The sequence below is a fragment of the Pseudozyma flocculosa genome (assembly GCF_000417875.1).
Source record: "Pseudozyma flocculosa PF-1 unplaced genomic scaffold scaffold00005, whole genome shotgun sequence".
In the NCBI taxonomy this organism is placed as follows: Eukaryota; Fungi; Basidiomycota; class Ustilaginomycetes; order Ustilaginales; family Ustilaginaceae; genus Pseudozyma; species Pseudozyma flocculosa.
This window is the reverse complement of record NW_006920873.1, coordinates 577,990-602,798: the sequence shown is the minus strand read 5'-3', so window position 1 is coordinate 602,798 and position 24,809 is coordinate 577,990. Positions and strand designations below refer to the sequence as shown.

The following is a 24,809-nucleotide window of genomic DNA, read 5'->3' as shown; positions in this document are numbered from 1 at the left end:
AGGGAGGGGGCCGCATGCCAGACCGCTCCATGGCGGCCCCCAATCGTCGAGAAGGAGGCGGAGGTTGCAGCAGCAGCCAACGGCTTCGGACACCACACTCTGCATAACCTGCCATGTCGACCAAACAGAGGATAGCCCCGCCTCTCTGCTCGTTCCGCACACGGATAGCTATACTGGGAGGCACGTATCGGTCCGGCCGAGCCACGCTGCAACAGACCAGACGTCGCGAAGAAGAGCGAGAACGTTTCAAATCAGAGTCGGTCAGATCCCGTGCCACGTACGGTGCCGTCGGGGAGGGAAGGGAAAAGGGGCCCAGAGGGCGCCGCGCAGTCGTGTCTATGGAACAGCCGCAACAGAGAAAGCAAGGAGCCTGCAGACGGGACCACGCGTTGCGCGGCCTGGACGGGCTGGTCCAGCTTTCACAGCTTGACGCGACCGCCCTCGATCTGCTTAAAGTGCTCGGGCAGGAAGGGCACGTAGCCTTCGGCGTTGGGCGGCAGCCAGTAGAGCTTGTCGGACCCGCACTTGTCGTGGTGGATGCCCTGGTTGCGCAGCGACACCTTTTGCTGCTTGACGGTGCCCGTCTGCTCCATCTGCGGCACGATGCGCAGGAAGAGCGGCACGGCGTACTTGGGCAGCGACTTGCGCGCCACGGTGGCCAGCTGCCGGAAGTCGACCTTGGCCGCCTCGTCGGCGGGGATCGCCGCGCAGCCGGCACGGCCGTCGTGGCCCGGCACCAGCACGCCGTAGACGTTGGCCTCTCCCACCACCTGTCCCAGCGCGGCGCTGACCTCTGTCGTGCTGACGTTCTCGGAGCGCCATCGGAACGTGTCGCCGAGGCGGTCGCCAAAGAAGTAGAAGCCGTCCTCGTCCTTGGACATGAGGTCGCCCGAGCGGAACCACTGGTCGCCCTTGACGAGCGCGTCATTGAGGATCTTCTTCTTGGTGGCCTCCGGGTTGTCGGCGTAGCCTTGGAACTTGGAGATGGAGCGGTCGCCGATCCGCATGATAAACTCGCCCGGCTCGAGCGGCCCGCACTCGACGCAGAGGCCCGTGCTGGGGTCGCGGTAGATGTCCTCGGTGATGGGGTCGACGCGCACAATCTTGAAGTCCGGCCGCACCCGCCTCGCCAGCTTGCCCATGCGTCCCACGGCGCCGGCGCCAAAGGGACCGCTGTTGTAGTTGAGCAGGCCGCCGTTGCCCTCGGACGCCGCAAAGAATTCGGAGATGACGCGGACACCAAAGCGCTCCCGGAACTTTTCCCAGACGTCGGGCCGCATGCCGTTGCCGTAGGCCATCCTGACGCGGTGGTTCTTGTCCTCGGGGCTCGGCGGCACCGCCAGCAGGTAGCGCGCGATCTCGCCAATGTACTGCACGACGGTGGCGTCGTAGCGGCGCACCTCCTCCCAGTACTTGCGCGCCGAAAACTTGCGGCCGATGATGACGGTGCTGCCAGAGTAGAACGACGCGCCGACGCAGAGGAAGAGGGCGCTCGAGTGATAGAGGGGCATGGGCGTGTAGATGCGGTCCTTGAGGCCGAAACCGTTCATGGTGGGCCACACGACGACGGCGCTGCCCATGCGGCCGTGGGAGCACAGCGCCGCCTTGGGCAGGCCGGTGGTGCCGCTCGTATAGATGAGGGCCGCCGGCGTCGACTCGTCGACGGCGTCGCGGTAGCTGTCGGGGATGCGCTTGTCGCTGTACTTTGCCAGGTCGGCGGGCCCAAAGTCGACGACGTTGTCGAGCGCGAGCTCGGCGCCCGTGGCAGCGCCCTTTTCGCCGTCGCCGTTGGGCGGCGTGACGCCGTCGTCGTAGCGGAGGAACTTGCGGACCGACGTCTGGCTGAGCAACTCGTCCTTGATGGCGGCGAGCGACGGGGTGAGCTCAGGCTCAAACACGACCAGGGGCGCGCGGCTAACCTTGATGCAGTGCACCAGGCTCTTGTCGGTGAGGCCGTTGTTGATGAAGGCGGGCGTCACATTGACGGCCATGCAGGCGAGCCACCACTCGACAAGGGCGACCGAGTTGCCCATGAAGATGGCGATGCGGTCGCCGGGCTTGATGCCCTGGCTGAGGATGTAGTTGGCCAGCCGGTGGACGTCTGGCGAGGCGGCGGAAGGGGGAAAAAGCCGATGTCTGAGGGCGTCAGCGGTGGGGCGCGGAAGGACAGGCGGGTCCGAGGCGGGTGGTGGGCCACGCTGCACTCACCCTTGCTGACCTGCCTCCAGCTGTAGTCGACGCCGTTGTAGACGTAGGCGATGCTGTCGGGCCTCTTTTGGACGTGGTGGTCAAAGTAGTAGTAGAGCGAGACCTTTTTGCGCCAGACGCGGAAGCGGTGGACCCACTCTGCCTTGTTGGCGGCGCGGCCGAGGCTGATGTCGGCGCCGATGCCATGCTTGGCGTCGAGGTAGGCAATGGCCGCCAGTCCGGCAGCCGCTTTTGCGATTCCGGCCATGGTCGATCGAGGCCGTACGTGAGGAGGCTAAAGAATGGAGGGGTCGGTCGACGGGAGCGGGGCGGGGTGGTGGTGGTGGTAGGAGGATAAGGGGGGCGGGGGCAGAGGAGCGAAGGGAGCGGCGGCGGCGGTGGTGGTGGTGGTGGTGACCGTTGTCGTGGTGGTGGTAGTCGGCGAACGAGCCAGCAAGAGCGACGATCGACGGGAGCGGGTCCTGGGATGGAGCGTGAATGCGAGTGTCAAGGAGCTTGGCCAGGCCAACAGTCATCGCGAGAGAGAGCCAGAGTAGTAGGAGGCCCGGCGGCCGCAGGCAAGCAGGGTCCCCGCAACCGCAGCGCCCGGGCAGGAGGGGGCGTTGGGGCTGGTGGCCCAAGGCCGTCTTCCGCTTGGGCTCCGCTTTGTTTTCTATTGCGGGGTTGCCGAGCGAGGGAGCGAGCGGCCAGCGTCACTCTGCCTGCAGCCCCGCAGCGGCCGCCAGCCCCGTTCCCCAGCCAGGCGGGCGAGCGTGAAAGGCCGCAAGCCGTCGCTCCAAGCAGCGAGGCACCAACCACCTCGCCGGCTCCGAAAGCGAGCCAGCCACCTGCTTCACTAGTAGTACTCCTGCTTGGCCCGGGCGTCTGGCGCAGGGTCCAGCTGCAAGCTCGCTGGCGTGTCCCGCCATCTTCGTTGCCACCGCGCCACCACCGCCAGGCGACCACCACCAGGCGATCCCTTGCCACTCCTGTCTTCACCTTTCTACTGCCACCGCCATACCCGACAACCTCGTCATTGCCACCACTGCCTCATTCACACCTTCACCGCCCATGGCTCTCAACTGGGTGACGCTCGACGAGATGTCGAGCAGGCCGCTGCCCCTCGACGATGAGCGCTTCCTTCACTCGGTTCAGAACGCCGCGCTAACGTGAGTCTACAGCCTAACGCAGAAAGCCGCGCCACGCTCCCAAGAGCAGCCTCTCAACAGCCTCTCGACAGGACAATGACCTTGACATGGCATCCGTATCGCAGACTCGACTTCTCGGGCAGCGCCAAGGCCAGCTACAAGGCCACCGGCAGGGCCTTCGTGACGTCGCGCAGGGTGAGGCGTCAAAGTCTCCGAGACGTCGTTGCGCACCCTTCCGACTCTGACAGCAGATTCGACCTCCTCCTGGACCTCGCTCTCGCTCTCTCTCCCAGGTTGTATTCCTGATCCATCCGATGCCGCCACCGCCGCCACCTGGTGCACCACCGCCAACGTCCCTTCATTCCCTCTCGGTCCCCCATGACCACTTCCAGAACTTCCGATACATCATTCCCATCTTCTCGGCAGCGTATCTCGAAGCCGAGGTCTTTCCTGTGACCGGAGGTGGACTGCCACAACGGCAGACGGGGGAGCCGGAGACGCCAAAGGGGAAACTCAAGATCTGGTTCAACGAGGGCGGCGGCGTCGCCTTTCGCGACGCGGTAGAGAGGGCAAAAAAGGAGTGGGAAGAGGTTAAGGCGAAGCAGGCGGACGAGGATGCGCTGCGTGAGTACCGGTGGCGATGCTGCCTCACCGAGATGCTCTCGAAGGGGTCTTGCCGCTGATCTTCCCACCTCCCTCTCCTCTCCCTCCTCTCTCGCTCGAGATCAGCTGCGTATGAGCCACCGTCCGGTCAATCATGAAGCACCCCACGCAGCAAGCTTCTGTGCCGTCGGGATCGCGAGGGTGAAATCACGCTGGCACACAGCGATGCTGAACTCGTAAAACATGACCTGGCCACTTCTGAAGGCGAAAGCAGGGGGCTCGTCCGAACCAAGATAATGCAGTCAGCGGCCCACTTGGGGAAACCAGGATACAGCAGGGATGCTTCACAGCCTCTCGAAGCAGGAGATCGGTCCCACCCGTGGACTGGCAGCTGCCATGCTGGGGACAAAGCGTCCGCTAGTACATCACCCACGCTCTCGGCAGATCCGCAGGCGACCCCACCTTCAGCCAACAGGGGTGGGGGGGTTGAGCGCTCCTGATCGCGACGTCCAGCAGTACAATCGTACAGGATCACACGTGCGGGCTGACCGCAAGCAGTAGTCCTCCCGGTCCCCACCGTTCATACATCAAGCGATGCGCCTCAATGACCAGCGATGCGACCCACGGTGACCACCAATGCAGCGCGACAACGCTCGAGCTTTCCCTTGCTTGTTAGACGTTGCAATCATCGGGGCGTTCCCGAGTCGCCCCCACCTTCGGTCCGGGCAAGCCGGCGAGCTGGTCGCCGCTTCCTGGTCCAGCACCAACTCGGGCTTGACCGCTGCTACGATCCATAGAGAGGACGACAGTGTCATGAGGCCGGTCCCGGCTCAATCAAGGGCTCGTACTTAAGACCGTGCGATCCTCCCAACTTCGTCCGATTGCCCGCCCACGACGCAGCAGCAGCACATCCTCATCCTCCTACTTCAGCTCCTGTACGCGCAGCCACCATCTGATCCAGCCCTGCCACTGCCAAGATGCAGGCCAGCTCCTACATTGTCCCGTTGCTGGCTCTGGTGCTGCTGGTCGCCCCGAACGTCGACGGCGCTGGCCGTGGCGCACTCAACCTGCCCAGCAGCAGATCGCCCAATCACATGTACCGATGGAACGTCCAGTCGCGTGGCATCCCGCCCGACGCCTTCTTCACGCTTGAGCCAGCCGGGAACCTGTGCGCCAAGAAGATCAACGACTTCCATTTGGTCGGACCCGACGGCAAGCCCGCCAACATCGACTGCTTCCACGCGCCCAATCTCTCTTGCGACTTGGTTGAGCCTAAGGTCTGCACCACTGTGCCAGATGCCGATCGCCATCCGTTCAAGTTCTGCCTCTACGGGCAGGCCACGCCGGTCGGCGATACACGCTGCCTCGTCTCGCAACAAGCCGAACCGCGGGTGACGGGGCAGCTGGGCGTCAACAACATGGGTTACTGCTACAGCGACTTTATCGCCGACACCATCGCCCAAAACGCCGCATACGGACGTCCTGCGTGGCAGATTGAAGGTGAGGCTCTCCACCGGCCGTGTCCTTGCCGCCAGCTCGGCAAGCGACGGAGGGGGAAGCGCGCAAGGACCATGTTGACGCTGCCGTCGCCTCCGTCGCCATGCTTTCGTCCCGGTCCGAGAACAGTCCAAGTCAACAAGGGCGAACCGTACAAGCGCATCCCGTTTGGCCCCTTTGTGCCCGCCTAACCGTCGCGCCAAGTCAATGTCGACGCTGCACCGCCAGTAGAGGTTCTGTTTTGCATCGAGAGGATACTGTTGTGCGGCCGGATGACGGTACCCGCTCTGCCCCCCGCTCTTTGCATCGTATCGCTTTGTCGCTGCCAACACCCGCGTTTATGAGAAAGTCGCGCCAGCGGTGGTGCTTGTGGGCTACACGGCCCAGGCACATGTGCACGTAGCAAGTCAGCACCGAGCCTTTCCCGTGACAGCGTGTCTGTAATCGTGAAGCAGCGAACTCGAGCGCGGCTACATCCGCTCGCACACAATGGAGCAATGACGGGTCACGGTGGAAACAGTCGCAGACCCACCGCGGGCTGAGGGTGGGCGGATAGTCTTCACGGCTGTCCTGTGTGGCGACTGTGACGACCCAGCCGGAGCGTTGGTGCAACAGAGGACGACGAGCCCACTAGACCGGGCCAGGGGTCCCCCATCGCAAGTCATCGCGGCTCTTCCGCAGGAGTATGGCGGATGAAGCGCAGGCAGGCAATCCGGCAACCCACCTGTTCGGCCGTCGACAGTCACACACATCGGAGGAGCGTGCAAGAGCTTGACCCGCCATACCTTGGGCAGGTTTTGGAGGGTATAAGTAGCGGGGAAGCTGCCGACTGCAGCCTCGATCCTCACCCCAACTCGGCATCCCCTACTCCGTCGTCCGTCGTCCGTCGTCCCATAGACCAATCTCGATCAGCCTCAACCTTGCAAGATGACCAAGATCACCTCGTACCTGTGCCTGCTGCCGCTGCTCGTCGCCACCAGCGCATGCGGCTCGCCGAACCCTGTAGATTCTGGAGGCCCAGCCATTGTACTTACCTCCGATACTGGCCGTCAATCCCCGTCGCACAAGTACCGATGGGACCTGGGCAGCGGACGCAATCACCCCTTCTTCACCATCGGATCGAACGGCAACATTTGCGCGAGGAACATCAACGACTTCCGTCTGGTCATGGAGGACGGCGCGCCCGCCAACATCAAGTGCTACCCCGCCAGCGAGGGTTGTCAACTCATCTCGCAAGATGATTGCGCCGAGTTCGGATCGCTCAACGGCCCCTCTTACAGGATCTGCATCTTCAAAGAGGGGAAGCCGCTCGTCGTTAATCATGTCAATACCCTCTGCCTGGTCTCGCAGCATGACGAGGTCTCGCTTCCCCCGTGGATCGAACCGGTGCAAGCCAAGTACTATAGTGACTCGATCGCCGCCGCGGTCCGGCGTGACGCCAGCAACGAAGCCACAGCGTGGCATGTTGAAGGTGAGTATCGAAGAAATCAAAGCCCCCGGTCAAGCCTGCTCATACGGGAGGGCCGGCTCTAACTGCCGAAACCTGACGCGCACTCTCTTCCGCTCTGCCTCGTTTGACCGCAGTCCAAAACAGCGAGGGCGGACCGTACAACCGCATCCCCTTCGGCCCCTTTGTACCGGCCTGACCATCGCGGACGGTCCTGCTCAACGATGCTCCGGTAGCGACCCTGGTTTTGCGCCTGGTCAGTCGAGCGGCAGGCTTGCGATGCCGCCTTCCCTCTGCTCGTCACACCTGTTCGAATCAACGCCTTGTGTTTGTCCTTGCGCCCCCCCTCCCCCCGCGCGCCTCCTCCTCATAGCGGCAGACGCGCCACCCCTACCCACGGGGGCGTGTCGGTCTGTCAAGCCCGAGTCTGGGCTATGCCCAGGAGGCAGGCAGCAATTCGAGCCACAGCCTCCACCTTTTTGTGACGACATGGCTTTGAGCGTGAATTCATCTATCTCGAGCGTAGTTGCACACGCGCACGGACAGGGAAGCGATGGAAGGATCCCCGCTGGACCACGAGATGAGACCAACCGCCTCTTCGCAATGGCGGGCTGTTGAGCAGAAGAAGCGGCTGACTTGACGGACAACGAGCCCCCACTTCGACCGGCCATGCCTTTTCGAAGTGCCACGTCTCGTCACACGAGAGACGGCCGCACTCTTCGGGCGCGATAGACGATGGCTGCGACTGCGATTGCGATCGCGACGGGACGACGACATCGTACGCTACTGTACATGTACATGATTTTCCATGGCAGCCACGCTCTAGTACGGGTTGAAGCGGCGGCTGGCCTTGAGCTTGGCCACCTTGGCCTTGTCGGCCTCAAACTGGGCGCGGAGGTCGGCGAGCTTCTCGCGCTTCTTTTCGCGCACCTGGAAGCGGTAGAAGTTTTCGAGGTCCTTGCTCTTGTTCTTGGTGTTGTTGTTGCGGCTGTCCGACTCGCGCTCGCGGCCGAGGCGGACGCGCGACGCCTTGACGGTGCCCAGCCCGCCCTCGGCGAAGCCGTAGCCGCCGCCCGTCTTGGCTCCGCGCTGGACAATGGTGAAGCCGTCCTCGTCGAGCAGCTCGCCGTCGGGCCCGACCGTGACGCCCTTGACGCCCACCTTGCGCGGCGCCGGGTGCGCCTTGATCCAGGCGAAGCGGGCAATCGTCGAGTCGGCATACGCCTTGACAGCCTCCATCGGCGGGCGCGCGCACCGGTGCTGCTCGAGCAGCAGCTGCAGCCCGAGCGGGGGGATGCGGTCCGCGGCGCCCTTTTCGACGGCAAACTGGTCGGCCGTCTTGGCGTGGCGGTTCTTGACGTCGTTGGGCGCGTCTTCGTTGTCGGCCGCGTGGCGCGCCGCCTCGGCCAGCGACTTGAACGGGTCCGGCCAGCTCCGGACCTGGCCGCTCCGGATCTGCTCGAGCGCCCGCTCTAGCGACGAGTCGTCGAGAAAAACGACGTAGGCGCTCGACGCCGTCGTCAACAGCGGCTCCGAGCCCCTGGCGATGCGAGGGTCGAGCGCTGGCAGCTCTGCTACCGGAGGAGGGCCTTTGGGCTTCTTTGCCTTCTTGCCCTTGCCCTTGCCCTTGGCAGGCCCGGCCGGATTCGCTTGGGCCTCTCCGTCATCTTCTGCATCCTCCTCGTCCTCCTCGACTTCCTGCTCCTCCTCTTGAGCTCCGGCGTAGAAGCCTGGGACACCCCTGAGCTGCTGGAACACGACGCTGTGGATGGTGCCCGCCTTTTTGAACAGCGCCCGTAGGTGCTTCTCTGTCGAGTCGACGGGGAGGTTGACGCAGAAGAGCGTCCTGCCGGCGGGGAGCAGATCCTCTTTCCGCTTCTTCTTTCCGGCGCCGCTGCCGTCATCTTCGTCGTCGTCGCCTTCGTTGTTGGCCGATCTCGACGATGTGGAGGTGGCGTGGGCGCGGCAGTAGAGGTAGTGCACGGGCGGGGGCTGGATCGAGGTCGAGGGCAGCGTGATGGGCACGGCGTAGAAGCCGGATGCGACCTGCTGTGCTGCCGACGCCGTTGCAGTGGCGCCCAGGGCTTTCGTGGGGGAGGCGACCGAGGCTTCCGATGCCCTCCGCTGCTTCTTGTTCTTGGTGCCGGTTGCCGTGACGGGCGTGCCGGCCTGCGATGCCGAGCCCTCGGCGACGGCCTGCGAAGCTGACTGCTGCTTCCTCTTGCCCATGGCGATGGAGTTGGTGCTGGATGCCGTTCGAGACCGGGCTGCAGCGATGAATGATGGCGTGGTGCTGATGGTGGTGGTCGTGTGGCCAGCAGCTTGGCAGCAGAAGGGCCGAGGACCCCCGCCCACCTCGAAATTTTCGTCGGCCAGGCCACCCGCTCGGCGCCTCGACTTTTTCTTCTGCTGCGCGCCCGAGTCCCGCGATCCAGCCGCTGCCACTTCCTCCTTGCCCTTCACCGCCAGCTGCTCTCTCACACTCACGATCCCGCCAAGCCGCACCGCAGAGACAAGCAGAGAGATCGACAAACTCTCTTGTTCGACATAGGATGATGGGAGATGCTAGAGTACAGGGAAGCCGCCACCACACGGCGGCATGGACGGCGGCGAAAGGGGGGCGAGGGGAAATGGGGGATGCGAGATGCTATACAGGGAGAGGCTGGGGATGCTTGCGAGGTAAGGGGAAAGAAAGGGTGGTGATGGAGAGGCTGTCTGCGACCGGGGGCCCGACTCGTTTTTGTGCTTTTAGGTGAAATAAGAAGATAGCAGAGGGGGGACGCAGGCGTCTACGACGAGAAGAGGCGCTTCTCGTAGCTGTGCAGGCCGTGGACGCCGCCCTCGACCTGGGCGCTGGCGGTGCGCAGCTCAAAGCGCACCTGGCCGTTGGCGACGGCGCCGCGCAGCTCGCGCAGGCTGGGCACACCCATGTCCTGCAGCGAGTGCTGGATGCCCGTGTACAGGTAGGGCAGGAACTTCTTGACGCTGCCCTTGTCCTGCACGGCGCCCGCGACGCCCTGGGCGACCTTGACGGCGTCGCTCTCGCTAAAGTAGCGCTGCGTAGCGGCGTTCTCGTTGAGGTCGGCGGCCACCTTGTCGGCCTTGGCGGCGCCCTTGCCCGTGGCGCCGGCGATCTTGGGCTTCTTCTGGTGCTCCATGGCCTCGATCGAGCCCATGCCGCGGTAGCCCTTGAGGCGCTTGCCGTCGCGGTAGAAGTAGTCGCCGGGCGACTCGGTGGTGCCGGCGAGCAGGCCGCCCATCATGACGGCGCTGGCACCGAGCGAGAGCGCCTTGGCAATGTGGCCGACGTTCGAGATGCCTCCGTCGGCGATGACGGGCACGCCAAACTTGGACGCAAACTCGGCGACGGCGTGGACCGCCGTGCCCTGGGGACGGCCGACGGCCATGACCTCCTGCGTGATGCAGATGGAGCCGCTGCCCATGCCAACGCGGAGCGCGTCGGCGCCGGCGGCGATCAGGTTGGCGGCCTGCTCGCGCGTGACGACGTTGCCGGCGACGACGTCAATCTGCGGGAAGGTCTGCTTGATCCACTGGATCATCTCGATCTGATACACCGAATTTCCCTGCGACGAGTCGAGGATGACGACGTCGAGGCCGGCCTCAACGAGAAGCGCCAGGCGCTCGCGGTCCGAAGGGCGGGTGCCGACGGCGGCGGCGCAGTAGAGCTGCTTGGAGACGGGGCGCTTCGAGGCGAGCGGGTAGTTCTGGTTCTTGAGCAGGTCGGAGCGGGCGAGCAGGGCGACGAGGTGGCCCTCGCTGTCGACAATGGGCAGCTTGCCCTTCTTGCTGTCGCGCAGGATGGTGTTGGCCTCCTCGAGCGTGATGCCCTGCTTGGCGGTGACGAGGTCGGTCGTCATGACGTCCTTGAGCGGGATGCCGGCATCGCGGAACTGGACATCACGAGCGGTGACGATGCCGACGAGCTTGCCGTGAAGGGCGCCGGTGTCTGTTGCGCAGTGGCGGGCATGCAAGGAGGAAGGAGCTCGCTCGTCAGTGCCTTGGCCAACGTCATCCGAGAGAGATGGCAAGCGGTGCCGCTGCGCTGCGCTGCCGCCGCCGCTTTGGATCAGTGGACATAGGTTATCAAATCCGCAGTCCCGCACCCAAGTCTAAGGGTGGGGCTAGGCAGAACGAAGGTTACAGCAGTGATAAAGAATTTCATCATGAAAGAGGGGAACGGCGCCGGTCGTCGTCGTCGTGCGGCGGCAGCGGCGGAGGCAGGCGAGAGAGCGCGTCTCGACGATGCAGGGTGGACTCACCAGTGATGGGGATGCCGCCGAAGCCGAGGCGCTCTTTGATCTCGAGGACGTCGCCGACGGTCTCGTTGGGGCTGAGGCAGAGGGGCTCGGTGATGAAGCCGTTCTCGTACTTCTTGACCTTGCGGACCATGGCGGCCTGCTCGGCGGGCGACATGTTGTTGTGGATGACGCCCATGCCGCCCATGAGGCCGATGGCGATGGCCATCTCGGTCTCGGTGACGGTGTCCATGGGGCTCGAGAGGAAGGGCGTGTTGAGGGTGACGTTGCGCGTCACCTTGGTCTGCAGGCTGACGTCCGAGGCAGGGAAGTTGATGAAGCCGGGCAGGACGAGGAAGTCGTTGTAGGTGAGACCACCGTGCTGGCGCGAGTCGATCAGCTCGGCCATCGACAGACCATCGCCGGTCTTGTAGGTCTGGAGGTGGGCGACGGCCTCCGAGGCCGAGAGCGGGGTTCCGTTGGCGGCCATCTTGAACGCAACGGTGACGGGGGACGGCGAAGACGGAAGGGTAGAGAGGCAGGGAGGGGGGGTCGAGGGAGTCTGGTGTGGGTATACGGAAAGGTGACGACGAGGGGAGGTAGAGAGAACCGGGAAACCAAGGGCGAGGGCTTTGGTGGCTCTATGGCGGGAGCGAGGAGAGAAGAGGGACGAAGGCAGCGGTCGCCTCGAGCTCAATTTGTACGATTCTCGAGCGCCTCTGCCTCGTTTGCCACGGCAGGGGCCGAAGGCAGGCCAGCAGCAGAGGCGCGGAAGAAAACGAGGCGAGAAAAAAAAAATCGCCTCCGAAGGCCAGGCCAGGCGAGGCGGGCAGGCGAGACGGGCAGCCAGACGGGAGAGGAAAAAACCGCCTGCCTCCAATCTCCGTCTGCCGCTGGCCGGCCGCCCGCGGGATCGTCGGAGGAAACGATGTGACCCCCGATATCAACCACTTGTCATCCCGATGCCCCGATCGGCCCACGGCTCAGTCTGGGCCCCTCGACCCTTCGCGACAGCCCCAACTCGACGACAGTGTGTAGGGCCAGTATTTGTGCGCAGATCGCAAGCAGAGCAATTAAATTGGCAGCACGGCATCTGGCCATGACGATGACGGCGACGGCGACGACGACGACGACGATCACGACGATTGCAGTTCACCGGCGCGGTGACGCCAATGCCGGGGCGCGCGATAGCCGCCGCATCAGACGAACCTCGCCATCTTGCGCGGCGGGCCTTCCTCTGCCCCGGCGTGGCGGCCGATCTCGCCCTGGGCCTCGCCCACGGCCAGGATGAGCTCGACGTCGACGCCGACCAGCTCGCCGTACTCGTCGATCACGCTCTCGTACGTCTCCTGCAGCTTGACGAGCCTCTCGTGCTTGGGCAGCTGGGTGAGGATGTCCTTGTTGAAGCGGAACAGCCGCGCCTTGACCTGGAGGCGGTAGGCGCGCACCTGCTCGGCGTCCTCGGGATCGAGGTGGAGCAGCTGCAGCATCTCGACCAGCCGGTTCCACTGCCGCGGCGCAATCTTGTTGCGCAGCCTCTGCTCCTCGCTCCAGTTGCGGTCGATGGGCGCCCGGAGCCTCTGCTCGGCCTTGGCGTGCTCGACGAAGCCGCCCGGCGCCAGCAGCCTGCGCAGGTCGGAGCCGTCGCGCAGGCGGTCAAACGCCTCGGACGGGTCCTCGACCGTCATCTCGGTCACCTCGCTCCGCTTGAGCATCTCGCCGTGGACGGTCGTGTAGAGGGCGCCGCCGTGGCCGGCCTTCTGGTAGGGCGGCAGGATGACAAACTGGCTGAGGCGCATCCGGGCCGCGTCCGGCCAGCACCAGAAGCGGTAGAGGCTCGTGTAGCCGACAAAGTGCCAGCTTGGCGGCTCGTCGTGCGCCTGCGGCCTGACCCTTTCGTAGAGGCAGAAAAACTCCCAATTGGTCTCGTCCTCCTGGATGTAGGATGCGCCCTCGATGAAGAAGAGGGCAAAGATCTGCATCCTGCGGTGGTACTCGCGGAAGCCCTCGGTGTCCCAGGTGGACCGGTAGACCTCAAACACCCTGGCCTCTGGGTCGTCCTCCGACAGCGAGGCGCCGCTCGATGGCCCGGCGCCGTTCCTGGCCTTGCCCTTGCCCTTGCTGCCGCTCCTGCGCCTGGTGTACGAGGAGACTTTTTCGCCTAGCGGCCGGAAGTTGGAGGCTTCCTTGGCGACCGTCTCGTCGAAGATGGACTGCTGCTCCCTGCCCAGGCAGTCGGCCGGCAGGAACTCCCTGAGGGTGGCATCGACATCGTCGATCTTGGCTGTGGTGCTCTCGTTTTTGGCCGAGTAGTCGACCTTGAGGATGGGCTGCAGGGAGCCGCTGGCAAAGTGGAGGTTGATGGCGAGGCCCTGGTAGCCGTAGATGGTCTCTGCCTCGCCAAAGATGGGATAGGTGAATTCTGGGTGGAAGGCGCTGTTGGACGGCTCGGGGGCGCCGACCAGTTTGAGCACCGTGGCGTTGTTGGAGTTGGCGGACCAGGACTCGGCCATGTTGGCGGTTGCGGGGGTCGGCAGGTTCGACGGGCCAAGCGAGAAGGGAGAATGACGAGGAGACAAGCTGCGTGGTGCGAGCTAAAGCGGCGTTGCCGGGCGCGCTGAGTATCCCCAAGGCCTGCGAGAGGGGTGGGAGTGAAGGAGGTGTAGGAGGAGAAGGAGTCCAGCCTTGGCCAGCAGGTCCTCGTCGAAAGTGGAGCAAAAGTGACACCCTTTCGGGGTTCGCGACGCGTACACGAGGCGGGCGGGCAGGTCGGCGGGCAGGCAGGCGGGCAGGCAGGCGGGCAGGCAAGCAGGCAAGCAGGCAAGCAGGCAAGCAGGCAGATGGGCGTCCCATGTCCCGGACGAGTAAAGGCGGCGACTTCGGAAGCGAAGTGTGATCGCACCATTCAAGATGGCCTGGCCCAGGCCTGCCCCCCTCTCCCCCGCGCTGCGTCGGAGCGTCGCCGCACCACCCGACACCACCGCATCCTCGTCGTCGTCGTTGTCCTCTTGCAGCTGGTTCGACTCTCACCATCTTCCTCGCTTCACACGCTCCTACAGACACACCCGCAAGATGGCTGTGAGTGTCCCATGCCGACGCCGTCGCATGTTCCGGCTGCGTCGGACGGTCAAAGCAACGGACCCGCTGAACTGGAAACCATGCCTTCCTTCCTTCCTTATCTCCCCGCTACGTTGCTGCTGCCATCGCCGGCCGCCATCGCCGCCTCTCGGTCGCACAGTCCGGATTCGGCTTCAAGGGCGGACGTCCCCGCTGCTTTGCGCACTGGCAGGAGTTTTCCAAGTGCTACGCCCAGTCTGACTCGCCCAAGGACTGCGCCGGCGAAAAGGACGACTACCTCGAGTGCCTGCACCACACAAAGGAGGTGAGTCGTCTTTGGCCCGCATCACATCCCATTCGCCCGCTGTGCAGCGGCGACTACGGCTCCGAGGCTCGATGGAGAGCGCAGGCGAACCTGGAATGTCGAGACTGACATCGAGGCTCCCCTCCGCCCCTTGCCCCTCTTTCCCTCTGCCTCTGGTCCTCTGTCTCCACCCCACCACGCTCGATGTCAGATTGCGCGAGCCAAGGAGATCAAGGACCACTGGCTGCAGAGGCAGGCCAAGGAGGCGGCACAGCAGCGGGAACAGGGCGAGGTCAGGGCCACATCAAGCATCCTCGACCTCGGCCTCATAAGCTCCGACAGCGACGGAAAGAAGCAAGACGCGCAATAGACTGCGCCCCTCCTGCCCCTCCCTGCCTTCGCTTCACAGCCCTGCTTGCAGCTGGCATCGGCATCACCTAGCATCGGCACGCATGCCGACTACGACGGGCGAATGACATCCGTGTGAAATGCTCTCTCCCCCGAGACGTGCGGTCCTTGAGACGCCTTCCTTTCGATGCGACCATGGCAAGGCAGGAGGACCGGGAGCTGTCCCGTCACTGGCGCTGCTGATCATTGACGACCACCTTCTGGTGGCGGGGGACAATCCAGTCAGGCAAGCGGCTGATATTCATTCGAAACCTAGCAAAAGTGGATATCGCAAAGATGGAAAGGGGTAACAGGACCGGGGGGAACGACCACTCTCGCTGCTCTAGCGGATCGTCTGTGGGGTATGTGCAAAGGCGACCTTCCTCTCCTGGCCGCCGCGCAGGTCCTCGTAGCTCTGCCGCGCGTACTCGCCCGCGCTGCCGTACTGCGGCGGGCGCAGATCGCCCTGCGCCCGGACCGGCATGCTCTGCCGCCTCTGGTTGAACTCGCGCGGATCCTGACCGGCGGAGCGGGAGGGAGGCGGCCGTTGCTGCTGCTGCTGCTGCTGCTGCTGCTGCTGCGAAGATGCTGCGCCAGTGCCGCCACCCGAACCGTAGTGACGAACCGAGCACCGCTGACACCCGCACACGTCCGAGTGCGGCGGCTCGTTGTCGATCGGCGACTGCGAAGGCTGAGGTGGCAGCGAGGGCCGATTGCCCCGTGGCGCCGGATCGCGGTAGCTGCCAAACTCGCTGGGCTGCGGGTGCGCCGGCTGGGGCGATGCCAGGTTCCGAGCCCCTCCGAGGCTGCTCGAGCTCGGCAGGCTGTCGTGGTACCTCCGCATCGGCATGCTCGCGTCGTAGGTGCGCGACGAGAGCGGAGGAGCCTGCTGCCGTCCGCTGCTGACGCTGCCCCCGCCGTAGCTCATCGAATCGCTGCCCATGTAGCGCGAAGCCATCTCCGAGACGCGCCTCGATCCCGCCACCGACAGGTCGGTGTTGGGAGGCAGCGCCATCCTCCTCGCCGCCTTCTCCCTCTCGAGGGCATTCAGCTCCCGCTGCGACCTCTCGAGCTCCTTCTCCTCCTGGTACCTCGCCTTCATCCGCGCCACAAAGCTTCGCTCGCTCGCCGTCGTATCCGTGCTGAGCGTACGGCTGACGCTGACGCCCGAAAGTCGGCTGCGGCCCACTGCTGGCGCGTATCGGTCTGGGTCGTAGGGCTCGCTCGACATGCCGCCCGGACCGCCGTTGGGGCCTCTGCCATAGGCCTCCGCGCTCTCGCCAACAGCGAATGGCAGGGCGCGCCCGCCGCCGTACAGGCTGGAAGTTGGCCGTGACGAAAACGAGGACGATGGCCCCGATCCCGCCGCCGGCCCCGTCGAGGCGTAGGCTGCGTATGGCGGCTCGGAGCGCACCAGCTGCTCCTCCCTCAGCCTCATTTGCAGCTCGGTTTCGCGCTCGAGCTGCCGCATGCGCTCGCGCTCTCGCTCCCAGAGGCTGATCTTGCGCGCCCGCGAATACTCGTCCTGGCCCGCTCCAGGGTCTTGATCGTAGGCCATCGGCTCATCGACCCGGCGGAGGTCCGACGGGTATCGCGGCGTCGAATCGGCGTCGTGTCCGAGTGTCTTGTAGCGGTCCAGTGCCCGCTCGGCCGGCCGAGTCTTGCTTGGGCTGGCTGTATCTCGTCTCTGCCCCTCGTCGGCACCGTCCCTGCGACGGTCCGACTCGGCGACGCCGACGGCGGTGCTGGAGCGGAGGTCCTCGCCGTCGAGCGGCGTCCTAGGCGCCCTGACGCCGTCTTCGGATCCTTTTGCGCTCCCGCTTCGGCTGAGGCTCGGCATGGTCGCATCGGATCCGTCAGTCGGTGCAGAGAGGCGATCGACGACGGTCCCCTCGGCAGTCGAGGAATCCTTCCGGCCGTGGACGGAGCGGCTCGATTCGTCGTCCCCGTCCGCCTGATGTTGCTGCTCGAGATGCTGGTGTTCAGCTCCGTCGTGGCCTTTCTCGCCCTCGCCCTCGCCTCCGCTTTCGCCCTGGCCTTGCCCTTGGTCCTCGCCGGCCAGGCTGCTGTGTTCCCAGCTCTCGGCCTGCACCGCCATCGACTTCATCGTCGAGCCCGTAGGTGCTCGGTCAAGGCGCACGCCGCTGTTGCTGCTTCCCTTTGCCGCAACGTTGAGCGTGTCCTGCGGAGGGGTGCTCGCCGTCGTGGTGGCGGCTGCCTCTGCTTCTGCTACCGGCTTGCTCTCGATTGGCTGCATCTCTGCCAGATGTTCCCTGGATGGTCTGTCGCTGTTGGAGGCGGCAGGCGCGGGCGTAGCTCTAGCCTGCGATGGCTGGATGGATGCAGCCTGACTTCTGACGGAAGCTGCGTCGCCGTCCCTGGCGCTGCCGACATTCCGGACCGACGCTCGGTCGGAGGAGGGCTGTGTTTCATCCGCATGGGCTGCAGCAGGCGTCTGCTCGATCAAACGGCCGCTCTCATCGAGCTTGGGCAGGTTGGCCAGCGTCGTGGCCGTGGGCTCCTCGGGCCGCTGGCTCGCCGCAGACGGCGGCCGCCAACCCATCTGCTGGGCGCGGATGGCGGTCTGCGCCTCCTCCTGCATCCGGGCCTGTGCCTCTGCCTGGGCGTCCGCGTACGCCTGCATCTGCGCCTCGGCGTTGGCCAGGAACTGCGCGTGGAGCACCTCATTCTCGTCCAGGTCGGCCGGCTGCAGCGCCGGCATGGCCTCTGAGCTGGTGAAGCTGAGCCACTCGTTGAGCTTGCCGACATGCGGGCCGACGCGGCGGACCGTCTCGCAGCGGGTGCGGAAGTCGACGTCGGCGAGGCCGCCCAATGTGCTTGCGGCGACGAGCGAGGCAGAGTGGCTCTTGACGGCCATCGAGCGCCAGTGGGCCTGACGCGCGCGGCTGATGTCGGCCGTCAAAGCCTGGACGGTGGCGATATACTTGTCGTGGCTCTCGAGCGCCTTGCTGCTCGAGGCCTTCTTGGCGTTCTTTTCGTGGGCGGCGTTGGCCTTCTTGATCTTGGCGTCGAGCGAGTCTACGAGCTCCTCGTGGGCGCGCTCCTCTTTGGCCACCTTTTTGAAGTACTTTGCGCAGGACTCGTTGAGCGACTCGTACTCGCGCTGGACGAGCTTGGCGTGCTTGGAGGAGACCTCGTTGAGCGAGTCGAACATGGTCGAGGCCACGGCGAGCGTGGCCGAGGGGGCGCGCTGCACCGACTTGACCTTGGCCAGCTCGCTGGCGCTCCTTGCCAGCTTCTTTTCGGCCTTGGCCATCCGAGCGGCGAGGTCGCGGTACTCGTCAAGGTTGACCAAGAGGCCCTCGAGCGCCTTGAGCGTCTTGTGCAGGTCGGCCCTCTCGATGGCCAGGGCCTCGCCGGCGGTCGCAGACTGCGCCCACGTGGGCATGGTCGGACCGAGGCCCGGCGACGGAGCGCCCGAAGGCAGGACGGGCGTGATGGGCCTTGGCGTCTGCATCGGACCAGCCGATGGGACGGGCGAGGTCGCTCCGCTGGTCCGCGCTGCGGCAAAGTAGTCACCGTACGGCGGCTGGGCGACGGATGCACGGTTGTGCATCGAGGGGCTGGGCGGGTTGGATCCGCGCATTGACGAGGGCGATTGCACGGAGCCACTTGGGGCGGTGGGCTGGTTCTGGTAGATGCCCGGTGTCCCTGCGGGCACCTGGAGGTTGGACCCAGCAGTGGCCGTGTTGGCATGCTGCGAGTCGTAGCTGAGAGATCCGCTGCTGCCGCTCTCGCCGGTGTTGGCGTGCCTGGCGGTGCTCGAAGGCGACGGGAGCGGCGCCGATGCCGGCTTGGCGTCGGCCACGCCGATAAACTTTTGCACGCGGCGCATCGTCTAGCGGGTGAGAGTAGTCGGAACAGGACAAGACTGCTGGGCCGGGTACGGATGGAGAGGAAGTATGTCGATGGCGAGGAGGAGGGGAGCGGAGGGCACCGCCTAGGATGGCAGGCACTTCTTGTCCTTTCGAAGCTTTATCGGAATGGCGTGGTTGGCGAACGAGTTGGTGGTCAAGACGTTGGCTGCGGCGCCCAAGCCTAGGCACAAGCCTAGCACGGTACCGGCGTCGTAGAGGTCAGACCAGGGCGTCGAGGTGGATGCCGGCAACAAAGATGCCCGTGTCGTCACAGGGGAGGGCTGGTTGACTGGTTGGCTGGGTTAGTCGCCGAAATGACCCGCTGGACGACTGCGGCCTGCTCGCCGTCGATGTCGAAGCACGAGGTTCGAGACGGCAGCAGTTGATCGAGCCCCCTATCGTGCCTTCAATAGCGACCGGACGATGGTGGTGCAGGCCGAGGTGGGCGGCCGAGGTCGCTCAGACGTGAATGCTGCGAGGGCGCGCTGTGGGGCCGAGAGCAGCCAAGGTGCAGCAGCAGGTGGTGAAGGTACGTAGCAGCGCGGTTTCCCTGCCCTGCGATCCTACAGGACGAGATCTGGTGGCGGACGGCAGGGCCGATTGATGTTGAGTGACATCCAGCGAGGCCGCGGCGGCGTCGAGTACGTGGGAGTTGCGCACCACCGCGCCCCCACCTGGCCCCGGGCAGGCGAAGCCCCTGAGCGGCGCATGGTCCCTGCATGAGCCTGCCATGCCTGCCTAGCTTCGGGTCACCCAACCTCGAGTGCCCGAGCACTTCTTTCGGCCGTAGTAATCGGGAGGCAAGGCTGGGCAAGCAGGGCACGGCACGGGTGATCGCGGAGCCCGGCATTCATCTTCGGGGCGGCTCCGAGCACGATTTGAAATCTCGGCAACGCTGGGAGCTGGCTGGCTGGAAGATGCTTCCCGCTTGGTCGGGCTGGAGCGGAGCGGGGCGCTGGGGACTGGCACTTGCGGCGCCGTCTCCACACCACCGTTCGGGATCGCCACCACCTAGACCACCACGTCCACCTCACCTCGCCTCACTTCACTGCACCGCCAGCTCATCCGCCGTCACCCACCATGTCCGTCTACAACACCGTCTACCAGGCCGTCTTCAAGAGGAACTCGGTCTTGTGAGTCGGCGCACGGCGGCGCCTGGCCGGCGACCTGGGAACCTTAGGATCGCGACGATGACGGCGATGGCCGATCTGCCTATGCTGCTCTGAGCAATCGACTAACTGAGCTCTCCTCTGCGTTGTTTCCTCTCGCCCTGGCAAAATCCCTGCACGCACCCACACGCTCGCTCGCTCGCACTCGGACTTGTCCCGACCGCCGGACTCGACTTCGACCTTCCCACGCCGGACAGCGTCGGAACCATCTTCTTCGGTGCATTCGCCTTCGGCATCGGCTTCGACGTCGCAACACAGAAGTGGTGGGACGCCCACAACCGCGGCGTGAGTATGCGTTGAAGGGGCAGCTCCGGGCACAGGTCGGACTGCAGACACGACCCGAGCAGAGGCGACCAGGCTCCTTCGACAGACGGCGGCCACGTCGGACAGTGCGGCCTTCGGTCCGGGATCAGCTTGGACGTCAAACGACCGTCTGTCCGACGCCTTGTCCCGGTCGCCGAGCCCTACATGCCTTGCTGCCAACTTCCGGAGCGGTATTCGGTCTGGATGAGATCGGGTCCCGCTTACACATTCTCCCTCCTCCCTTGTCCTTTGTGCCCGCAGAAACAATGGAAGGACATCCGATCGAAGGTGAGCATCCCGCTTTCTGGCGAGACAGCATCGTATCGTCCTGCCTGCTCTCCAAGCGTTGTGCCTGACCCGACTCCCTTCACGCTCCTCCCGACATCCCTTCAACAGTACCTCTCTGAGGACTCCGAGTAAAGGTCGCAACGACGATATCCCCATCTCTTGACAGCTCCACAGTCATGCAGCTCGGCTGCGGCATGCGATGACATGGCTTTGCGGAGCGCTTTGGCCCAGCCCTGTCGTCGCAGTCTGCGTCGGGATGACTAGGAAGCAATGCACAGATGTTTCGAAAGCAACTTGGACGGGTCTCGGCATGTCTGATCAAACCCGCTGCTTGGTAGCACACCCAGCCGATCACTTGCTCCTGAAGCAGGTGGCGTGGTGGAATCTGCGAAAGGTGGACACGGAAGCCAGGCGCACTAGCTCTGGGATCTGCTTGTGCCACGATGACATCGTCGGTCCTCTTGAGCGCCCAAAGAGGGAGGCATCCGCTCGTGCGGCGACTCAGCTGGCATTGTGCTCCCTGACGATTATCCTGAGACGCTCAGGGCACTGCCGTTCTGTCCGGGATCATGCTCAGCCGCCTGCTGCGGGACCGTTTGGCAGGCTCGTTCTTCGTCCTCGTCCTGGGGGCGGGAATCCGGACCTCTTACACGCGTCTGGCGGCAGTGGTCGAGCTGGCCAACCGCTCTCTCGAACCTCTGAAGCCCACATCTGGCGCTGCTGAGCCAGCACCCTCGGCTGCCTTCGCCGAAAGCGCGCGCACTTGATTCTGCCCAGTGGACAGCGGGGTGGAAGGGCAGACGCCTGCCTCCCTTGTGGGCCTCCCTTGTCGCGGCATCCGAGGGAGCTGCGCGGAATGGCCGGCAGTCGACGACGGTGGCGCCGCTCCGCACTCGTAACGACGGACTGCCGACCGACGAGCGGATCCGAGCCTCGGTCTCTACGCTGCCCTAGCCGATGGAACGACGGGAACGGGACGGGTCAGGATGCCATTCTCGAATGGACTCGGGGAGGCGACCTGACGAGATCTCAGGAACAGATTGATCTGCCATCGACTCGACCCTAGCCCTCGCTGTGCCTCTGTCTGATGCTCGACGAGGACAATGGTCGACCTACGGTCTCGGGACCAAGGATAGCGGACGACGGGTACCGTACCACGAAGGAAGCGACACCGGAACCGAGCCTACGCCTTGGACTTGGCGGCCCGGTCCGGCCTGTCATGGTGCTGGCACCACGCTCGTCTTGAGTCGAGACGAAAAGGGCCAGCCCCAGGAGATCAGACGGACGAGATGCTCTGTGTGCATGGGAAGAGGGCAGCCGATCCGGTATGGTGGTGGCCTGGCCTGCCCTGCCGTGCGCTGCTTGCATGACGGCCACGGCGAATCGATCTCACGACCCCCTTCCTTTCCCTTGCAGCAGGCATTTTTTCTCTGATTTGGCCGGAGCCAAGACAAGGAAAGGCCCCCCTCGTGTGCCGGCATCGGTGCGGTTGCTGATCTGTGGTTCTTTTCCCCATCGGCCGCCGTGCTCGTCGTCGCAGCAATCGGATGGTCGTCAGCGCGGCTGTAGTCGGTCGACGAAGGCGTCGTGTCGAGCCCCAAGGCAACGGTGAGGACAGGCCGGCAAGCAAGCAAGGACACATGTCCCACCCGGGCTCCGGCGTCAGAAGAGGTAGGCGGACTCGCGCTTAATTTGCCAGCGTTACGTGTCCATCGTGCTCGACTTGCTTGCTTGCCTGGCCATGGCCAACTCCGACGGCTTCCGATGCCGGCTAAAGCTCGAGCTCGAACGACGAAGATCTAAAGCTACCTATGCCAGCGTGCACTCTCTATTTCTTCCTCTTCGACACCACGATGCGCCTGACGGTGGACGCGCGAAGACGCCCTCTGCGACTTGCCTCTTGCCTTTGCCTTGCAGCGAGCGTACTGCGCCGCGCTCGAATGCGCAGCCAGCCTCTTCTGTGGGTCGCGGCTTGAAAACTCATCCCCCTGCCAGGGAGGGGGGGGGGGACGGATCATCTGCAGCTGCTTTGCTTGCCTGCTTGCTTGTCCAGAGGGGCTGGGCTGGGCTGGGCTGGACGCCAAATCTCAGCAGCTGCTCCGCCTGCCCGCGCCCTCCTTGACAAGCCAAAAAATCAGCGGGGATCCGCGCTTCACCCACGACTCCGTGCATGACACCTTCTCATCGCCATTCTTCTTCTTGTGCCGATCCGCCCATTCCTCCATCCTGCCTGACCTTCTGACTTGCTCTTTCCGCCCTCTTCGCTCTCGCAGCACACGCGCTGCGAGCACTATTCGACCTTCATTACGCGCAGACGGAGAGGGGCTATGGGCAGGGCTGGTCAAGAGAGAGGCGGTCAGGCTAGTCCAGGCCAGGCCATGCGAGAGAGCCGTGGCTTGCTTCCGCGGGCGGGCTTTGGTCTCTGAGGGACGAAGGAGAGGACGCACGGGCAGGCCCAACGACGCGCGCGTGCCGCTGCACTCGGGACCACGCTGCTGAGGATCTCGGCAACGACGTTCCTGCACTAGGCCCTCTCCCTCGGCAGGTCAGGCACCTCAGCTTCAGCCAGGTCATCCGCGGTGGCAGTCCTACCTACTCTCGAAGAAGCCAGCGGCCAGGCCAGGCAGGCAAGATGAAACACGACAAGCGATGCAGCCCAGACGCAAGGGAAGGGTGCAAGAAAGAAGCAAGCAAGCAGGCTCGCACGCAAAGGCCACGACGGGGCAGCCGTGACCGCTTGGGGACGACGCACACCGGCTTCTCCACACTCGTCTTCTCAAGCTTACCCGCTTCAGAGCTCACCTGCGGGTGCTCGCCTCCTCGCTGCGAAACAGGCAGGAGGGAGGCATAAAGAAAATGTGAGGGGCGAGGAGCACGCAGCGCCGCGTGCGCTATAGGATGGGCCATCTCGACGGCATCCAAAGCCACGGAAGGGGAGGCCGCCAGAGGGCCGCTCCCTCGTGTGATACCCTCGTCCATTCACCATTCCAAGGCCCCCTTTCCGGTGCAACCAGGGTCCTCATGCCGCTCTCCTGTCTCTGTCCCTCTGGCTGTCGAGACAGACCGTCGCTCCCCCTTGCCTCACTGACCAGCGATGCCGCGGTCTCGCCTTCGCCCTTGGCCCCCTTGCCTCGACAGCGATCTTACACTGCCTCTCGTCCCCATCATCCTCCCGTATCCTCCAACGTCCCCGCTTACCGCTTCTGACTCTGGCCTCTGGAAGGCTCATCAGGACGTCGCTCCCAGCAGGCTCTCGGGCTCGCCATCCTCGCCTTCGTTCGTTCCGACGTACCTACTTGTCGCCCTGATAGCCCGCTTTGACAGCTTCCCCTTTGGGCCTCGACACCGCCTCACCTTCCACTCCTGGACGCGCCGAGCACGAGCGTGACGCCCGCTCCGATCCGAAGGAAGGCTATCTTTACGACGTCCAGCATACCATCTTGCCGTACCAGCCTGCCACATCACCGCCAGCCAAGCTGCCCCGGGCTCCCAGCCAGGACAATCCTCGACACCCTCACCGAGGCCTCTTGGCTCGAGTCCCACGTGCAGCGCACAAGGGCAGAGAGACAGCTACAGTACGAAGTGCCACGGAAGCAAGGGCCATTCTTGTCAACCCTAATCGTCCATTGCCGCCCGCCTCGAGCCCAGCCCCGCCCCACACCTCCTCCCGACACCTGATCGCTCGGACCTCAGGCTTGCACCTCGCAGCCCTGCAACTCGGCCACCTACCCACCACGGCGGACCATTGTTGTCCGTGGATCTATTGCTGCTTGCCTGCTGCTTGCCTGCTCCTTGTCCTGCTCTAGGCCCTGCGACGTCGACGGCCCCTGACACCGCGCCGCGTGCAAGTCCAGGAACGACGGCGACGATTGGTATGCCGGTCACCCCGGGCCTGCATTCGAGCAACGCGCCATCGACATCGTCAGGCTCCTCTAGACGACTCAAGCTTCACCCCTGCTACCGGTAGCCAGGTCCACCGCTTGCTCTTTCTCAACCTTCCGCTGGGCGACCTTCATATATCCATTTGCGTTCTCCCCGTTGCCCTCGTTGCAGCCCTCTCCGAACTCTCTGCCAATACCCACACGTCGACCTCCATCACATTACTCTGCATCCCGACACTCGCAACCTCTCCGACTCCAAATCCAGGCCGACAGCTCGACTACCAACGTATCCTCAGCGCCAACCACGCCCCTGGTCACCTTCGCAGCCATTGATGGAAGCGAGGATCTAGGACTGCCCCGATAAGCGCCGCTTGGTGTTCACCAGCCGTCATCAGGACGCCTGA

At 64.6% G+C, this 24,809-nt stretch overlaps 10 protein-coding genes across 10 annotated transcripts; 5 read left to right on the top strand and 5 right to left on the bottom strand.

The window, feature by feature from the left end:
* Nucleotides 1–419: 419 nt before the first annotated feature.
* On the bottom strand, nt 420–2,455 carry PFL1_02015 (uncharacterized protein; the record flags this gene model as incomplete). The annotated part of the gene is made up of 2 exons (XM_007879526.1): nt 420–2,101; nt 2,209–2,455. 2 exons carry the CDS (start codon nt 2,453–2,455, stop codon nt 420–422), a joined length of 1,929 nt encoding a protein of 642 aa, XP_007877717.1.
* An 803-nt stretch (nt 2,456–3,258) lies between these two features.
* Nucleotides 3,259–4,096, top strand: PFL1_02014 (uncharacterized protein; the record flags this gene model as incomplete). The annotated part of the gene is made up of 4 exons (XM_007879525.1): nt 3,259–3,356; nt 3,461–3,530; nt 3,629–3,959; nt 4,065–4,096. The coding sequence occupies 4 exons, from the start codon at nt 3,259–3,261 to the stop codon at nt 4,094–4,096; spliced, it is 531 nt and encodes a 176-aa protein (XP_007877716.1).
* Nucleotides 4,097–4,915: 819 nt separating this feature from the next.
* On the top strand, nt 4,916–5,626 carry PFL1_02013 (uncharacterized protein; the record flags this gene model as incomplete). The annotated part of the gene is made up of 1 exon (XM_007879524.1): nt 4,916–5,626. One exon carries the CDS (start codon nt 4,916–4,918, stop codon nt 5,624–5,626), a length of 711 nt encoding a protein of 236 aa, XP_007877715.1.
* Nucleotides 5,627–6,362: 736 nt separating this feature from the next.
* Nucleotides 6,363–7,081, top strand: PFL1_02012 (uncharacterized protein; the record flags this gene model as incomplete). Its single annotated transcript, XM_007879523.1, has 2 exons — nt 6,363–6,906; nt 7,020–7,081. 2 exons carry the CDS (start codon nt 6,363–6,365, stop codon nt 7,079–7,081), a joined length of 606 nt encoding a protein of 201 aa, XP_007877714.1.
* A 623-nt stretch (nt 7,082–7,704) lies between these two features.
* PFL1_02011 (uncharacterized protein) lies at nt 7,705–9,111 on the bottom strand (the record flags this gene model as incomplete). Its single annotated transcript, XM_007879522.1, has 1 exon — nt 7,705–9,111. One exon carries the CDS (start codon nt 9,109–9,111, stop codon nt 7,705–7,707), a length of 1,407 nt encoding a protein of 468 aa, XP_007877713.1.
* Nucleotides 9,112–9,671: 560 nt separating this feature from the next.
* Nucleotides 9,672–11,628, bottom strand: PFL1_02010 (uncharacterized protein; the record flags this gene model as incomplete). Its single annotated transcript, XM_007879521.1, has 2 exons — nt 9,672–10,849; nt 11,163–11,628. The coding sequence occupies 2 exons, from the start codon at nt 11,626–11,628 to the stop codon at nt 9,672–9,674; spliced, it is 1,644 nt and encodes a 547-aa protein (XP_007877712.1).
* A 709-nt stretch (nt 11,629–12,337) lies between these two features.
* On the bottom strand, nt 12,338–13,651 carry PFL1_02009 (uncharacterized protein; the record flags this gene model as incomplete). The annotated part of the gene is made up of 1 exon (XM_007879520.1): nt 12,338–13,651. One exon carries the CDS (start codon nt 13,649–13,651, stop codon nt 12,338–12,340), a length of 1,314 nt encoding a protein of 437 aa, XP_007877711.1.
* Nucleotides 13,652–14,210: 559 nt separating this feature from the next.
* On the top strand, nt 14,211–14,869 carry PFL1_02008 (uncharacterized protein; the record flags this gene model as incomplete). The annotated part of the gene is made up of 3 exons (XM_007879519.1): nt 14,211–14,216; nt 14,377–14,520; nt 14,711–14,869. 3 exons carry the CDS (start codon nt 14,211–14,213, stop codon nt 14,867–14,869), a joined length of 309 nt encoding a protein of 102 aa, XP_007877710.1.
* A 360-nt stretch (nt 14,870–15,229) lies between these two features.
* Nucleotides 15,230–18,742, bottom strand: PFL1_02007 (uncharacterized protein; the record flags this gene model as incomplete). The annotated part of the gene is made up of 1 exon (XM_007879518.1): nt 15,230–18,742. The coding sequence occupies one exon, from the start codon at nt 18,740–18,742 to the stop codon at nt 15,230–15,232; it is 3,513 nt and encodes a 1,170-aa protein (XP_007877709.1).
* Nucleotides 18,743–19,844: 1,102 nt separating this feature from the next.
* Nucleotides 19,845–20,656, top strand: PFL1_02006 (uncharacterized protein; the record flags this gene model as incomplete). The annotated part of the gene is made up of 4 exons (XM_007879517.1): nt 19,845–19,897; nt 20,131–20,218; nt 20,498–20,524; nt 20,633–20,656. The coding sequence occupies 4 exons, from the start codon at nt 19,845–19,847 to the stop codon at nt 20,654–20,656; spliced, it is 192 nt and encodes a 63-aa protein (XP_007877708.1).
* Nucleotides 20,657–24,809: the final 4,153 nt, after the last annotated feature.